The sequence below is a fragment of the Taurulus bubalis genome (assembly GCF_910589615.1).
Source record: "Taurulus bubalis genome assembly, chromosome: 13".
In the NCBI taxonomy this organism is placed as follows: Eukaryota; Metazoa; Chordata; class Actinopteri; order Perciformes; family Cottidae; genus Taurulus; species Taurulus bubalis.
The window spans coordinates 17,278,571-17,295,610 of NC_136601.1; the positions used below are offsets into that span (position 1 = coordinate 17,278,571).

At 41.7% G+C, this 17,040-nt stretch overlaps 2 protein-coding genes across 2 annotated transcripts; both read left to right on the plus strand.

Moving 5' to 3' along the window:
* Window positions 1–10,583: 10,583 nt before the first annotated feature.
* Window positions 10,584–11,411, plus strand: LOC306745440 (gap junction beta-1 protein-like; the record flags this gene model as incomplete). Its single annotated transcript, XM_079228230.1, has 1 exon — window positions 10,584–11,411. The coding sequence occupies one exon, from the start codon at window positions 10,584–10,586 to the stop codon at window positions 11,409–11,411; it is 828 nt and encodes a 275-aa protein (XP_079084356.1).
* Window positions 11,412–14,710: 3,299 nt separating this feature from the next.
* LOC306745606 (gap junction alpha-3 protein-like) lies at window positions 14,711–16,869 on the plus strand (the record flags this gene model as incomplete). The annotated part of the gene is made up of 1 exon (XM_079228429.1): window positions 14,711–16,869. The coding sequence occupies one exon, from the start codon at window positions 14,711–14,713 to the stop codon at window positions 15,782–15,784; it is 1,074 nt and encodes a 357-aa protein (XP_079084555.1). The 3' UTR covers window positions 15,785–16,869.
* Window positions 16,870–17,040: the final 171 nt, after the last annotated feature.

The window sequence follows — 17,040 nt, forward strand, 5'->3', positions numbered from 1 at the left end:
CCAGGATGAGGATGTGTGATGACCATGTCAGGTGATGTCTGTGATGCTGATTCCCAGGAACTGTGAACTTGACTTGTAATCCCTTGTGCCTATGGGCCCCTGTGCTTGTACTTGTACCTGTTAAGTACATGAGCACAGGTCCCTGAAAAAGATGCTCGAGATAATCCATCATTGTATCAGGCGAAGCAGTCAATACATTTCATCTAGTTTACACTTTCCTTCAAAACGACTTATAATAAGTGCATTCAACCAGGCTGCAACCCAAAAAAGGCAAGAATCATACAAGTAACGTTATGTTACATAACCGTCTTCAAATATCAAATAGGCCAACATTAGCCCTACTTCAAGTGCTACATTTATTATTTTAATTACATTTTTAATGGCATTACAATTACACCAGATTGAATAATCAGTGATACTGGCTTTGTGAATACAATGGTAATTAGATACAATAGTTTGCATTACATTAGCGTTACACTTTGTATGATTCTTGGTCTGTAAATACAGCAGCATCCCTCTTCAACAAGAAGGCCACTCTTTTGTTCACATTGTCCTTTAAAAATAATAAAAAGTCAGCTCCGGTAACAGAGTAGTTACAGACAGATTAGGACGCCCACCAACATTAACGTCATGCCACACCTTTCCTTCAAACGCGACAACTAACGTGAAGGTACTTAAATTGCAGTGATTTAGCAGCGTTTTCAACATGGCGGCTGGTGACGCGTCGATGTCAGTCGGAGGCTGAAGAAGGAGCGGGACACGTTTCACTGACAACCGCGGCTGGAGTTAGAAACCCCCGAGGACAAGAGGAAGATGAAAACTAGGGGCCAGAAACCAAACGCGGGGAACAAAGATTGCCGTCAAAACTGGTCATAGCTAAGCTAGCTAACAACTCCATTGCCATCTTGAACCTCGCTAGCATCAGCTGCACGACAAGCTAGCTAGCTCATTGACGAGCTAACGGCCGACCACACGACCACCATGACTTCGCAGCAGCAGGCCGTTCACCCGCCCGCCACGATCACACAGAAAGTGCAGTTAACTCTCCGGCTCTTTTTGCTGGAGACTGCCCGGAATGCACTTGAACAAGAACTTCTTAACCTCACCAACAAGGTAAGTTAATGGTGGCACCATGTTCACATCTTTAGCTAACGCTACATAGCAGGTGTCACCTGTGGATTCATTTAGCTTTAGTGCACAAGCCACGCGGTCAAACCCGGCTAACGTCACTAATATATTCACTTAGCTGACTGAGATTGCAAAATTGTAATGAAACAAAGCACTGATGAAAGTTGCAGACAAGGGTTGCCATAATCAATGTCTATTTTTTTTGTATTGTTGAATACTTGTCCAACCAATTTGTTTTAGCTTGATATATTCTAGTCTATAACATACAACAGAAATTAAGTCTGTCAGTAAATTGTCACCTTTTCTGTTTTTTTTTTTTTTTCTGGTTATTTATTTAATTGTCAATTGAGTACAAGTAATGTGTTCAACTAATTACAAATGTACATTGTTTTTCTTACAAAATCACTTATTTCACTTTCCCCTCAGGCCTATGAAGACGTTAAATGTTTCTTGAATTCACCTTTTCCCACTGATGGGGTCTTCAGTGATCTGGTTCAGGCTCTGGATACAAAACATCAAGCCATTGACAAGCTCTCTGGCTTATTCAAAGACCCGGCAGTCGGTAAGTCAAGAATTAACTTAATCGTACAATTTGTGCTGCTCCTGTGACATTCTGCATTCATCATAATTACAATTAAAATAATATAATGTAAAAATGAATACAGTCATGGGTCAATTTAGGTAAGTCAAAGTTGAAATCAGTCGTAGCTTCAATTATTAGGATTTTGACTACATTTCTGAATTAACCCACTGGAACCAGAGTAAGAAGCTTCAAAGCTAGCATGGTGTTCAGACCTAAATGAAAAAATCACTGCAGAAGAGTGGCAGGATGTATGTCTACAGGGTCAGGTTCAAACAATAAACTCAAGGTTTAAGCTTCTCCAGTATAAATGGGTGATGAGAACATACATTACTCCAGAGTTACTACATCACATTTACCCCAATACACCGGATACACGTGTTAAATGTGGTATACATCAAGGTAGCTTGTCTCATTGCCTCTGGGAATGCACCCTCATTCAAGCTTTCTGGAAAGAGATTATTACAATCGTTTCTATCTGTATCAACAAACAACTTACATTATGTCCAAAACTGTCTTTTTGGGTGTTTCCCAGCAAACTCTACACTTAACAATAGCAAAAAAGAAGATGGTCATATTTTGCCTTCTTAAAGATAAACCTAACATTGCAATGGCTTGGAAATCTTTTGAGGGACTGCTGCAATGCCCTGCCCTTGAGAAACTTACTTATGTAGTTAAAGGGGATTATAACACCTTTGCAAACATTTGGGGCTCATTTATGGAGTTTCTGGCGGTGGACGATTTTGTTGCAACCCTGTAGTCTATCGTTTACCCTTTTTTATTTTCTTCTGGTCCTTTCTTTTCTTTCTTCCCTCACTGGTCACATTATACCCCACACTACTTGTTGGGGTATAATATGTATCTATCTGTGCATATACATATGTCACCCTCTACTGTTATTTTTTGGTCCTCTGTTGAGGAACAGTCAGTAACGCCTAACAAAAAAAGAACATGCCATTGATATCTCTATGCGAAATGCCTATATGTACCTTTTTGTGTCTTGTTTTGTTCTGTCTTGTGTTTGTTTGTGCATTGTGAAAAAGACAACAATAACAATATTTGTTAAAAAAAAAGAAGCTCCAAAGTAATGTATTGCAGTTAATTCCAAATGCAATGTGCAAATAAGCTAAAAGCAGTGTTTCCAGGTCGGTGTTAATTCTAAGAAGCTGCAGCACTAGCCAGTCCTGTAAGCAGGTGTTATGTGTTATGTTCCAGCCAATAAGTGACGTTGGATATAAGTAGGGCTGCAACAACGAATCGATAAAAATCGATTATCAAAAGTGTTGGCAACGAATTTCATTATCGATTCGTTGTGTCGCGCGATTATTACGCCGGGCAATAAGTCGCGGAGCAGAGCAACTGGCCGGCCAGCGTTTCTGAGATTGGAGTGAGACACGAGAAAAGCTGAGGTTGTAATGTTCTCAAAAATAGAAGATCTTTGACAAGTCGAGTCTTGGCCAATCAGCGTCTTCATGTTCCTCAAACTTGTTTTTAATGGAAGCTAATCAGCTTGCTATCGCGTTAGCTAACGTGTTTGGGTTGTGTATTGTCGTTAAAGTTACGTTATGTTCCGTTACAGTTCAGTCTTGCTTGTAAGAAAACGTAACGTGATGAAACATGCCGTCACCCCCCGGTCTGGTTCAGTTCACGCTGTCACTCCGGCAGGTTTTTGTTTTTTTTACTCAAAGTAGAATGAAGCAAATCACGTCGTTGGGCTTAGCCAACAACGTGACGTCATGGTCATAAGAGACCCAGAATGAAAGAGTTTAAGGAAGAGGACGCTCTATATGGAGCAGTACAGCTTCCCTCTGTCCCAGTATTTCATACATATTGATAACGCAGGGTATGCTAAATGCAGCCTCTGGAGGAATCAATTACAGTAAAAAAGGCAGATGTAAAGCATACATGTGTATGTTTTTAGTGTTAGTCCATTTTGTTGTTTTAATTAACAGCTATGGGATGTTCAAGGAGCAACCTGTTTGTGCACTTTCTGAAGATGTTTTGCACTGTCACTTCTGTTTTTGAATAAAGGGTTGGAAATGAACGTTTTTTTGATAAAAACATTTTTTTATCCGATTCATCGATTAATCGAAAAAATAATCAATCGATTATTAAAATAATCGTTAGTTGCAGCCCAAGATATAAGGGCAATTTCTGAAGATGCCTTTCATGAATAAATACAGAAAAACACATGCTGGTCTCTTCTAATGGAACGAGAAGGCCAACCCACTTTTAAAAAAATAAAGAATACAGTAATGAGTGCCGTAGATCTATCCAGTTAAAGATTTAATGGCAGACAGCATTTAGGGATGCAAGATTGGATGTTGCTGCATTCAAATCATGTCATCGTGATCTAGCACTGAGAGACTGATTGCTTCCACAATCTTCCATCTCCAAGAAATAGGGAAGCAATACTTTCCTCTGTATAAGAAAGTTGCTTTGTTCTTTTTTTGTTTTTGTGAACCAGTATGTGCTTTAAATTAAAAGGTACATTTAACATCAATTCAGTTGATGTACACCTGTAGACGAATGTAAAAACTAAATTATGTAATAGAAATCCCTTTTCTGCCATCAGCATTACTCAAGTAGTCTGTGTGTGATTTAGGAAACTATTTTCATTGCAGCTTCATTTAACAAAACTTTCTTCTCTGCTTTTCCTCATCTTTACAGAGCCACAAGTTTGTGTCCAGCCTACTGTCAAACATGGAGTGAAAGCAAATCAACTTCAGCGACTTGGAGACAACAAAATCCTAACGGCCGATGTTCTCAAGTTTGGGCCTATGTTGCAGAACTCGCTCATGGCGAGCTCCATAGACAAAGCAGTCCAGGTGCTTGGAGCCACGCTGTCCCACCAGCCGTTTAAATGTTTTCTCATCTCCCAGCCTGCAGCAGTCCAGCAGGACGACATGTCATGCAGCATCTCGTCCAGCTACAATAGCGCTGTTGTGACTTTGAGCTCATTCCCTCACTTACAGGCTGAAGAAAAAAAACATTCTGTTATTCTTGAGGAGATACACCCATCAGATGCTGCAATTCTTCCACCTGCGATTATTGAGCAACCCGAGACTAACCCAGAGAGGCTTCCACTACTACTGCCTCCCATACCGGCTATATTCCCAGAGATCAGTAACCCTAAACCAATGATAATAACACCACTAATGAGCTGGGGATGTGAGGAAGATGTCCAGGTGCAACACCAAAAACAAACATCCTCTCAGCTGCTTCACTTCCTCAGAGCAAAAGCTAAAAACATGGGTGCACTAGAGGTCACTGTCATGAAGTGGAGTAAGAGTATGTCCACTTCAAGTTTGCCGAAGGAGCCTACCATCAAAACACAAAGCTATCAATTCAGACAAGATGTGACTGATGATCTGATCAATGCACTAGCTCCGAAAACGTTGTATGCCGACATTGAAAACCAAGCCTCAGTCTTCAGAGTAAAACGAGTGGAATCGAGTGGCTCTCTGACCTACACTTGTGTGATTGCAACAAAGACTGAATTGTGGGATTTTGGAGACATCTTCACAGAGGTGTGTCATGGACAATCTGAAGTGCACCCCTTGGATAATAAGGACTGCCCAAATAACACGCCTCAAGAGGAGTCCTCTCTAAACATCCAGTGGAAAACCCAAATTCTGCAGTGCACAGAACCCGAAGATGCGAGCCATTCTGCTGATGCAAAAAGGCCAGCGACTAGCTGCATTAACATTCCTGAGTTCCATATCCGGAAGTTTGAAGAGAGTGAAGTTGTGGTGTCTCATATTGTCAGCCCAGGCAACTTTTACGTACAACACGCAGACTCAATCATGGCTCTGCAGGCCCTATTCGCGGAGTAAGTCATACAGCATGAATACTAATCTCTTGTCTGCTTTATTCAGCTTTTCTTAACCCACCCTGATCACATTAACAGAACGTATAAAGCCACTTCTCCTTTCTTTTTCTTTTCATAATCCACATGTTTCTGGTTGTCATTATTATTTTTTCTCATTTGCAGCAGCTGGAAAGCCAGTAGTTCATATGCCGAGCAGAGCTGCATTCCAGACATTGGAACTAAAGTAATAGGTTGGTTCCCTAAGCAAGAACAATGGTGCAGGGCTCAGGTGACGAAGATATGCGGAGTTAGTCGAGGTGCGTCGAGTTTTGTGTATCAGAATGGTTTTGCAAATGCATACCTCTAGATGGTAGCAGTGTCACTTTGCTCGCCTGCAGCCACTTGAGAATTTCTTCCTGGATTGTTTTACCTTAACCGTGTCATGCTCTCTGCCTTTTGGATGTCAGATAATAATGCCACTGATGGTGCTGGGAGTGGGACATCCATCAAGGTGGAGGTGAAGAAGCTGGACTACGGCGACAACGCCTGCCTCTCACTGTTGAACATCAAAGAGCTGACCCCAGAAATGGCCGTCCTACCGCTGCAGGCTGTCGGGGTCTCGCTGGTAAATGTAAGTGGTGCCCTACTGATAATATTTGGCTCCATCATTTTTCACACTCATCTAGAGTACAACCAGCGTTAGGAAGGTTAAATAAAACATGTTTTCCGATTACAGCTACATGATTTTGAAAAAAAACGGACATTTCAATGTAAATGCATCAGTCTGGTTCACTTTGAGAGCAAATGATGAGGTTATATCTATAAATAAAAAAAAAAAGTGCTTTAGTAAACAAATTATTCTGAAATACATTGGTTGTGTAGATATGAATAGTGATGACCAATGATGTGGCCTTATTAACATGACAGTTTCAGAAAAAAAACGTGTTGCCAAAGCATCAAAATAAAAAAGTACTCAATCATATTAATGTGAATATTAACACACCATTATTACAATATTGCACATTATACCTCTCAGCTTTGCATCCGTGAAAATGGTTAAAATACTGTGCTCAGCTTTGAGAGTCTAGACTCTGTTATAGTGTTGGCGCTTGTCCACATGATTAGTCACGGCCTTATCTATTGGGCAAAGGAAATAAATTATCTCGGTTCACGGTATTTATTGTTTGTTTCCTTCCCCCTAGGTGACGCCCGTGACTGGGAGTGATTGGTCGGAGGAGGCAGTGGGCTGGTTCAAAGCAATGGTGCACAACAGAACACTCTATGCCAGACTTTACCCGCAGGGGCCCAAAGTTACAGTCGAGCTATTCCTGGAAAAGGGAAAGCTCGGAGCTATGAGGTACTTAATTAGGAAGCACTCGGTTAACTGTGAATTATACATTTAGAATTAGCAGCAAGTATGACCCTTTATTCTATTTGATCTGATAACATGTTTTGTTGCATTTAGTAGTAGTACAGGGACTGAATATATGCTTATGTTGGCCGTAAAATGTGTATATGCTGGATGGTTTCATGGCCATTATGAACCAATGTCTTAACTGTACGATGGTTTTATCTACGGTCATGGAAAACTTGGAAAAGTCACGGCATTTTAAAATGTTATTTTTCAGGCCAGGTCCTTGAAAAAAATAAAATACGAAAAGTTTTGGAAATGTCATGGAAATGTGTTATAATCATATGTTCATGACGCTCATTAAGCTGAGTTTGAAATAATTAATATGCTTTTAAAAGAAAGACGCTCAAAATATAAGCAGGCATACATACAAGCATCTATATACATTTTTATTATTTTAATCAAACTATTGTCTCGCATTCATTTGTGTCATTTAAGTTATACTGTATGCTTTGGAATTCTCATTGTTAGTTTAAATACTGCATTTTCTCACTTTCATGTATACACCGAGATTTCACAAAATGTTTGGTCATGGAAATTCATTGGTCAAAATGTGTATGAACCCTGTATCTAAATTGCAGGAGGGGTGCATCACTGTCTTTGAGACTGGCCCAGAACGGACACGCCAAACATAACAAACTGAAGAACGTTGGTCTCATTAAAAGAAGTAAGTTGAGTTACAGTTTTTAAATTGTTTACCCCAAATTGTGCATCTACAGTAGGTGGCAGTGTAGACTGTGTATGACCAGAACAGCACTAATTTTCACTCCAAATCTTGTGTTTTACTTTTTTAGGCCGAAATCAACTTAATGTGAAGAAACAGGAGTCCGAGTGGGAGAGATACCTCATCTCGTGCTATACTCAAAGTAAGAAGTAATTCAGAGAGGAGGGAATGTTTCCAGTTTTGCTTGTGTAACTTGTTTGGCACGTCTTGACAGCCAGTGAAACATGTCAAATGTAAATACAAATAGCAGGCCGGCCATGAAACGCACTAATCCAAACACGAAGACATTTAAAGATTCTTAAATTAGAGATAAATCATCCCGTTGACCAACTGTGCACAAGTAAACACACAGTGGACTTTCAGGTTGCCCAGTGACACGCTGCTGTGATTTGCACTTTGCAGTAAAAGGATAAATCAAGGATATTTAAATGCAATGTAATATAAATGAACATTGCATTAAGACTGAAAGCATTGATTGGATTAATACTCAATAAGTAGCTTGTATCGGCTTTCTTGTGTATTTTCTTTCTTACATTGCAATTCATAAAGTCTAGTGATTGTGAGTGTACTAATGTTCTTTATAACATTGCAACTAAAGAATATTGTTATTCTTACATTTGTGTTGAACATAGTCTTTCAAGCACTGATAGAAAAGTGTGAAACAAAAGAATATTTTTGGGGCTTTTTTAAAATGCACGTATGATGTGTCGGGACATAAATACCTAATTGTAATATTTAAATGGTTTTATTGAGAACAGTTCCCTTTTTCCTAAATACGTTCGTGAGCAAGTGCATCTCAGATCCTGTTTTTTTTCCGGCCACTAGACGGTGCCAGTTCAATTTAATTTCCTGCTCTCTATTAAGTGGCACTTGATTTGTCTCTGTGCCACATACAGCAGGTTTGTTATTTCATTTTCCTTTCATAATAATCACCAGAGCCATGTTGCCTTAGTTAATATTGAATTATTGTACGATGGCAGATCTATTTAGAATTTACAGTGTACATATGTGTCTCTACTTTCATAATAAAACTGTCATCTACACGTGTGTGTGTGTGCTCCGTTTCTGTTTTGTAGATTACTGTATCTTCATAGAGGAAATATACATGAGGTTTAGTTCATTCAAAGAATTACCAGGCCACCCTAACCCGCCCACTACATTTGTCACAAGTGACGCAGAAAGGCTCATTGCATAGTGAACTGCTGTAGATCATCTGATAGTGCATGACAAATGAACACATTGTGTTTTCACTTGCATTCAGTTTGTTGCTACTGTAAATTATTGTTTCTACTGCTATAGGGAGGAGTTTGACCTGAACTCTCTCAGTTGATAATAGCAAAATGTTTGTTCATCCATGAGCTCATGTGTGTTTTATAGCACAAAAAAAAAGTCAAATCAATGGAAGGACATTTGATGCAAAATGAATTATTAACTTGGCTAAAACTACCTTTGAGCAATGGGTTATCATGAGCCCCTGGCACACAACAAGATTTAAAGTTATTTTAGTTTCTTGGTTATAATTGCAATATATTTGCTTATTTTAAAGTATTGCACCATTTACATTTGAAATATGGTTATGTTACAAAAATCAGCTTTAACAAATGAGAAGACTGGCTTTCATTTTCTACTTCATTTGTTTTTTTTGCACATGTATTTTCTGGATGAATCTGCAAACCTGTTAGTGACTGTTCTCTGAATGACAGCCTCAGGTCAAAGCTTCCTTCACTTCCCAGCACAATAAATAATGCGGCAGGCCGAGGTCTTTTGTGTCCACACAGATTCCTCCTTTTGCCCGGGGTGGGCGGAAATCGAGGCGTTTGATCCGAATTCTAAAGAGTCTTGTTGCAGCACAATAAAGGCCACCATTGTATGTAAATGGTTTATATCGGAGCATATGACTGCTACGGTGCAGGGCACTGGCTCGTGGCGGAGGAATGATTAGCATTCTCCAAATGCATGGTTCTCAATCCAGCCTTCTGGCTTGCTAAGAAAAACACAATATTTTAATTCATCTCTTCTCTGTACACATTTTTGTGTACCACCACAGCTGAAGGTAAAATGTTCTCTCATTCAATTCTGTTTTATACTAACATTCAGTGTGCAATGAGGGCATCATTTTGTGTGTGATGGCTGACATGCCCCACTGTCTTGATTCAACATATACATTTTCATTACTATTTATAGTAATATATTATTTGAATGAATCAGTTTTGCAAGTGTGATCATTGTAACTATTTATTCTGGTGAATTCTGTTGCCTTTCTTACAAACAATAGAGGTCTCTCAGTTGTCTTAAAAAAAAAAATCTCATAATGAGATGGATGTCTTGCTTGTTCCTTGGAGAAATGTGCTGGCAGTTTGTCAGTCTGTCTGCAACTGGGCTGTAGGTCAGTTTGGGAGTACAGTATTAATACAGGGAGAGCGAATCACGTGGCGCGGCGAATGTTTCGTAATTGGCTTCGTCCGGTCGCGTCTTGTGACGGTGCGCGATGGCGGGCCATCACCCCGGCTCTTATACGGCCAACTTGCTGCTGGGCAATTCTTTTCTGCTGTTCCTCGCTCTGCCAGCTGGATGCTCGGTCCACAGCTCAAGATGGTCATCTTTGGACCCGGCGCTGCGTACGCCGCTTGCACCGCTGGCTGAGCCCGGTAAACCTCTAAAAACTACTGTTGCAACAGTTAGACTTTTTACTAAATTACTAAGTTGTTGTGGGCGACTAAATCACATGCACAAATAATAATTTTGCTAAATGCGAAAAGTGCATGTTTTTAAAAAAGTTTTTTTTTTTTTTTCCCGAGGGACATTTTGAGAAAGTTTCCTTAAATTTGATATACATTATAATTTGGTTTGAACAGTGGACCTTAAGCTAGAGATGTATGTTCACCGTCATCCATGTAACCTTTATTTCTTTGCAGACCTGGAGTCGAAAATGAACTGGGGCTCCTTTTATGCCGTGATCAGCGGCGTAAACAGGCACTCGACGGGCATCGGGCGCGTTTGGCTCTCCGTCATCTTCATCTTCCGCATCCTGGTCCTGGTGGTCGCCGCTGAGAGCGTTTGGGGAGATGAGAAGTCCGGCTTCATCTGCAACACCCAGCAGCCCGGCTGCAACAGCGTCTGCTACGACCAGTTCTTCCCCATCTCGCACATCCGCCTCTGGGCACTGCAGCTCATCCTGGTCTCCACCCCGGCCCTGCTGGTGGCCATGCATGTGGCCCACCGACGCCACATCGACAAGAAGACCCTGAAGAGGACGGGCCGCAGCAGTCCCAAGGAGCTGGAGCGCATCAAGAACCAGAAGTTTCAGATCACCGGAGCACTGTGGTGGACATACATGATCAGTATCATCTTCAGAATCGTCTTCGAGGTGGCTTTTCTGTACATTTTCTACCTGCTCTATCCGGGCTTCAAGATGGTGCGCTTGGTGAAGTGTGACTCGTACCCGTGCCCCAACACTGTGGACTGTTTTGTCTCAAGGCCGACAGAAAAGACCATATTCACCGTGTTCATGCTGACGGTGTCCGGGGTGTGTGTGCTGCTGAACCTGGCTGAGGTGGTGTACCTCATAGGCAGGGCCTGTAAACGGGGCTTCGGAGGCTCTGAGGAAGAGTCCAAAGGACATTGGATAAGTCAACGATTGTCTACTTATAGACAAAATGAAATCAATCAGCTGATAGCAGACCAGTCGCTCAAGTCTAAGTTCACTGTGACCAAAAAGAGCCCAACTGAGAAGGGTGAAAGGTGTTCTGCTTTCTGAAACTCTGCCTCTCCTGTTTCCTTTAAACTAATCAACAGCAATCCCACATGTCCATGAATCATGCTGCTCTGCATTAATGTCACTTATTCTGTACATATACATCTAAACCATCTATTTATATCATTCAGTCCATCGCTTATTGATTCATTGTGTTTGTCTTTGTTCTCGGTCTGACTGACTGAGTGGTCGTTGCTGTTAGAACCATGTCAGGGTTGTTGCATGTGTCAGACTGTTGACTTCATTTTAGGCTCATTTTAGTGGTTTTCATTTGATTTAATTTGGTTTTCAGTGTGAGAAGCATCTTGCCGAGGCGCAAAGTATCTTGAGCTGAAGAAGCCTGTGAGAGTCAAAGTTGTGTCATTATTACTTGATAATACGGCTCAAACTATAGATTTGTTCTAGTCTTACAGAGTCTAATACAGTTGTATTTACAACGTATGGTGTTTGAAAATCATGCTTCTAAAGCAAACATTGATTTAAAAAAAGATTGCATTTATTTAATTTGGCATTATAGGTGTCTGTTTGGGAAAGAACGTGATTGTTGGATGACCACCAGACATTCAGACACTCACACCCAGTGTCAGTTGTCTTTCAGTTGCTTTATCACACATCAATAATGTAACGTTAATACACAAAAAATAAGCGGGCCGCTGTCCGGAAGGCACGAAAACATTAAAAACTAAAATGAATTCTGCTCTTTAGAATATGCTTCGTAAGTAGTATGCATGATTTCTGACGATTCAGAAAAATTTGCAAAAACACCAGTGTGAGATTAAAATGCTGAATAGAAAGCCACCATGTTAATATGTTCCATAGTTAACTCCAGTCGGAGTAAATGCCATTCAATTTCAGTAACGGCCCTTTAAGCCAACATTAGATTTGATCAGACAGTTTTAGTTGTTTGACTTTGTGAAGCAGATGGCTGTAGAGTGTTAAGTGGACACAGATTTTGATGATAAGTATTAGTTTAGTTCCTTTCATGGCATGACTAAATTATAACGACAACGTGAATCCAAATAAATATGGCCGTCAAAAATAATTAGGAAATTGTTTGTGATGCAAACATTTTCAATAACTGCAGAGCGTTGTCAAGTCTAAAATTGATGAAGGAAGATAGATGTATTACTTTCCAAAATTCACAACATGAAAGAAATATGCTTTAGTCCATATTTTTCGGATAGTGCTATGGAAATATTATACCAGCTGTCATTGGATATTATCATTCCAAACTAAATTAATTTGAAAACACAATATGTACACACACATATGTTTACTACTGACCTATAAATGATGTTAACTCGACAGTAGTCAGAATGGTTGAAAGAGCAAGAGTTTATTTCACTAAACCACAAACTCTCAGTACTGTAGGCATGTCTTTGTATGTACTGCCTACTTATTTCATTGTAGCTTCTGTTTGAGGTGATCATCTTTTGTCTATGAAAAATGTTTAAGGTTGACCTACTTTTTCCTCTATTACCCTGTATAATATTATTCAGTACCTCTGTTCCTGTAAATGTCCCATACGCTGGTATCTGTTCATACAACTGTTCTATTATACAGTTATACACATGTATAATGTTATACATGTAGTGCATACAAAAACCCTGATGTCGATATTCATGCCTAAATGTACAGAAATTAATTTACACCCTGGTAAACAACCCAGATAATGTATAATTAGGGTTGAAACTCTGTGTATATTATGTAATATACTGAAATAAAATGCCTGATAATTTGACATTATTTAAAGTTATTTCAGTGACATCTGTTAAATGACAGTCTGTTAAATGACAGTAACCTTAGTAGTGATATAAAAAGTATTTTCCATTTTAATACTTAGATCCCGGGGCTCATCTCACTACTGATAGGTTGAAGCAGAACTTTTTCTTCCCCCGTCACTTCTTTGTAACTTGAGGATGCAAATGGCTACTCATCTCCAAATCGTGCCCCCCATGATAGGAGAGACCCGCGTGCTATATTTAGACCACTTGTGGCCAGACAGACCTAGCGGACAGCATCATTGGCCAGCTGCCCCGTCACTCACTGTAACCAGCGAGGAGAGGGGCTTTAACCGTTTACATTAGCGAGTGGACCCTGTGCCAAATATAACCACAGTGGGGAGGGGGTGTTGGAGGGCCGGACGTGGTTGAGAGTGTGTCCAGCAGGTTACGTGTATTGTGGTCAGTGGGAGACCCCAAGGCCCGGATCCTGATTCCTGCCCGAGTTGTATGTGGAAACAGAAGACTGTGGGCTCGTCGGTGTGGAACGGAGGTTGTTTCCAGCAGAAGTCCACTTTTCCTGTCCATTCAAGGGCATTGCTTGGGGGGGCCCAAAGATCAGCTTTGCACTGAGGCCCGTCAGCGAAGCAGGCGGCCTCATGGACCCTCGAAGACGCGGAGGGCTTCACGGCAGAGGATGCATAAGCTGACAAAGGTGGGTTTATCCAGTAAATGTGACTTCTCTGTGAGTGTTTGTGAAGTGAAACCTTTGTTGATTGTGGAACTTTCCGCAGTTAAAGTTCAGACGCCTGACTTGGGAGAAAAGGCTCTCGTTTGTTGTCTTTTGTGTGAACACAATGTTCGGAGTTAAAACTTATCTATTTATTCTTTTCTAATGTCCATTATATTATTATCTTTTGTCATTGGGGATTACAGTCTGGGCGGTTTGATATTGAAAGCATATGTAGCATATTTCACCTTCCACAATATAGCAGTAATCAGAATAAATGAATCCTCGCACAGTACAGCCGTCAGAAGGAAGACTATATATACATATATGAAATTATGGGTTACAGGAGCTGAGGGTACCGATATGACTGATGTTTCTAGTTCGCACTTACACTGCCTGGTGTTGGATTTCACCGTGTGTGTGTGTGTGTGTGTGTGTGTGTGTGTGTGTGTGTGTGTGTGTGTGTGTGTGTGTGTGTGGATCATGTTGCTGTGGCCCGACTGTACAGGCCAGGAGCCACAGAATCATGACTTCCCCCTGTCTGCACCTGCCAAATATACCCTCCTAAAGTAAATATAATCCTGTCTGTGTCCACATGTAAAATGTAAAAGGCAACTACCTGCTCAGTCCCCCAGTCGTCCACTCGGTTAGCAGCTTGGCTCCTCAGAGACTCGTTTAGTCTGAGCTCTGTTGAACTTAGTAAAATGGTTTAGAGCATTTGGAGTCATCAGCAACACTCAAGCTGACTTTAACAACAGGATCAGGATTATTACACAAGTCACAAATCAAACTGAGAAACTATTTTTGAGCTTTGTATGTATCTCCAGTCCCAGATCTGAGCTCACACAGCCATGGGGGACTGGAACCTGCTGGGAAAGCTTCTAGAAAAAGCCCAGGAGCACTCCACTGTGGTGGGGAAGGTGTGGCTCACCGTCCTCTTCATCTTCCGCATCCTGGTCCTGAGCGCTGCGACCGAGAAGGTGTGGGGCGACGAGCTGTCGAGCTTCACCTGCGACACCAAGCAGCCGGGTTGCGAGAACGTGTGCTACGACATCACCTTCCCCATCTCCCACGTCCGCTTCTGGGTGCTGCAGATCATCTTTGTGTCCACGCCCACGTTGATCTACCTGGGACACATCGTCCACCTGGTGCGGATGGAGGACAAGCACAAAGAGAAGGACAAGCAGAGGGAACTTGCACAGCCCTCAGACAAGCATGCCCTTATTGTGAGTGGTAAGCAAAGGAAGGCTCTGGTGAGGGACGAGAAGGGCCGAGTGCGCATGCAGGGGGAGCTCTTGCGCACATATGTATTCAATGTGGTCTTTAAAACCCTGTTTGAAGTGGGTTTCATCGTGGCTCAGTATCTCTTGTACGGCTTTGAGCTGAAGCCGATGTACACATGTGACAGGTCGCCCTGCCCCAATATGGTAAACTGCTACATATCACGTCCCACAGAGAAAACCATCTTCATCATCTTCATGCTGGGAGTGGCGAGCGTTTCTCTGCTCCTCAACCTGGTAGAGATCTACCACCTGGGCTTCACCAAGTGTCGCCAGGGCATCACCTTCAGGAGACATCATCGGCTCCCTGCGAGTCTCCCCAAAGAGGCCGCGGCGCCATATGCGCCGAGCTACGACGACTACTTCCACCAAGTCCAGCCGGCCTACCCGCCCGTACCGGACTACAACCTCTCCCCTCTGTCCGAGGGCACAGACTCGTCCTTCCACCCCTACCACAGCAAGGCGGCCTACAAACAGAATAAGGACAACTTGGAGGTGGAAAGGAGCAGCAGCAAGCCAGAGGAATGTGACCTGAAAGGAAAGAAGGGAGAAGGATCAGCCCCTGGGTCACCTACGCAGGCCAGGACAGGCCGCAGTGCCAAACACAGCAACAACAAGACTAGAATAGACGATCTGCAGATATAAGGGGTCTTATGTTTCTCTGATGGTGTCTTAAATTGCTGTGAGGGGATCATATGTCGTTTGGGCGCATGCATACATGCTGAACTGACGCCCCTCTTTAAGACGGCACAAGTTTGACTCATTCCAACTCAGAGGGGAGTGACATTCATAGGGCACACAGAGAGGTTGTACAGTAAGACTGTGGGTCGAGGGTCACATATCGAATGAGCTTCGACTTTGACAAGGAAGTTCTGCTCCACTGAGAAGTGTCACATAGCCGGCTTTCCTTTTGAAAAACTTAATTGGATTTCACGTTTGACAGTAGCATTAATGGTATGCGGCACACATTTTGTCTCCACTGCTCACTATTGTCACCCAGGAAATAAAAGCAAATGGACAGAAAGACACAGTCTGCTCAGGTTTGATATGAATGTGAATGAGACGTCACTGCTGCGGATAAAGTTGTCCAAACTTTGGGAATAGAATCCAGGACAGAAACGTCTTCAGCTCGACCTCATTCGAGGAAATCAGAAAGGGAAAATAGTTAAATGTAACTTCCTTTAACTGTTTTGAGGTCACCTTTTAGCATAGTTCACTTGCTTAGACTTGAAGTGAAATGTTGTGCAATACCTGACAACACATTGGACACTAGAACTGCTCTACCTAATGCCAGGAGGCGCCTCAAAATAAGTTGCACTGGTCTCAGGAGTTCTCACATTTGTACTGCCTCTTTTTATTGAGACAGCGGCAAGTAGATCATTCTAAGCACATTATTATGTTTATCCGTGTTTATATCTGCGTTTGTTTTCTGTAAAGCACTTGGTGACAACCATATTTGTGAAACTGCTTGAAATAAATCTGTCTTAAATTTGCAAAGGAAGCAGTGTGTTTGCAATCTCAAATCTATATCAAGAAAATGGCGACTCATTTCACTGGCACACATGTTGCAACTGTTAATTCATATTTATCATAAACCAGATCACCTCAGGAGTAGAAACAAGGATATAGGTCATATTTACTTTCAGTAGCTCTGCATCTGAATCTTTTTTTTTTTTTTTTTAAACACTGAATCTCTGAAATTAGAATCGACCAGGTGTAGTTTGAGTCATCAGAATCCACCCACAAACATTTCAACCTGTTCACAACTGACGTGCTTGAGCGGGAATAAACATGTTGTGTTAAGTCTCTGCTGTCTGCATATCCCACACATGCACATCTTACACACTTGTGTGCCGGGAAAGCGCCGCACACAAGCACCGCTGGTATGGAAACCTTGAAAT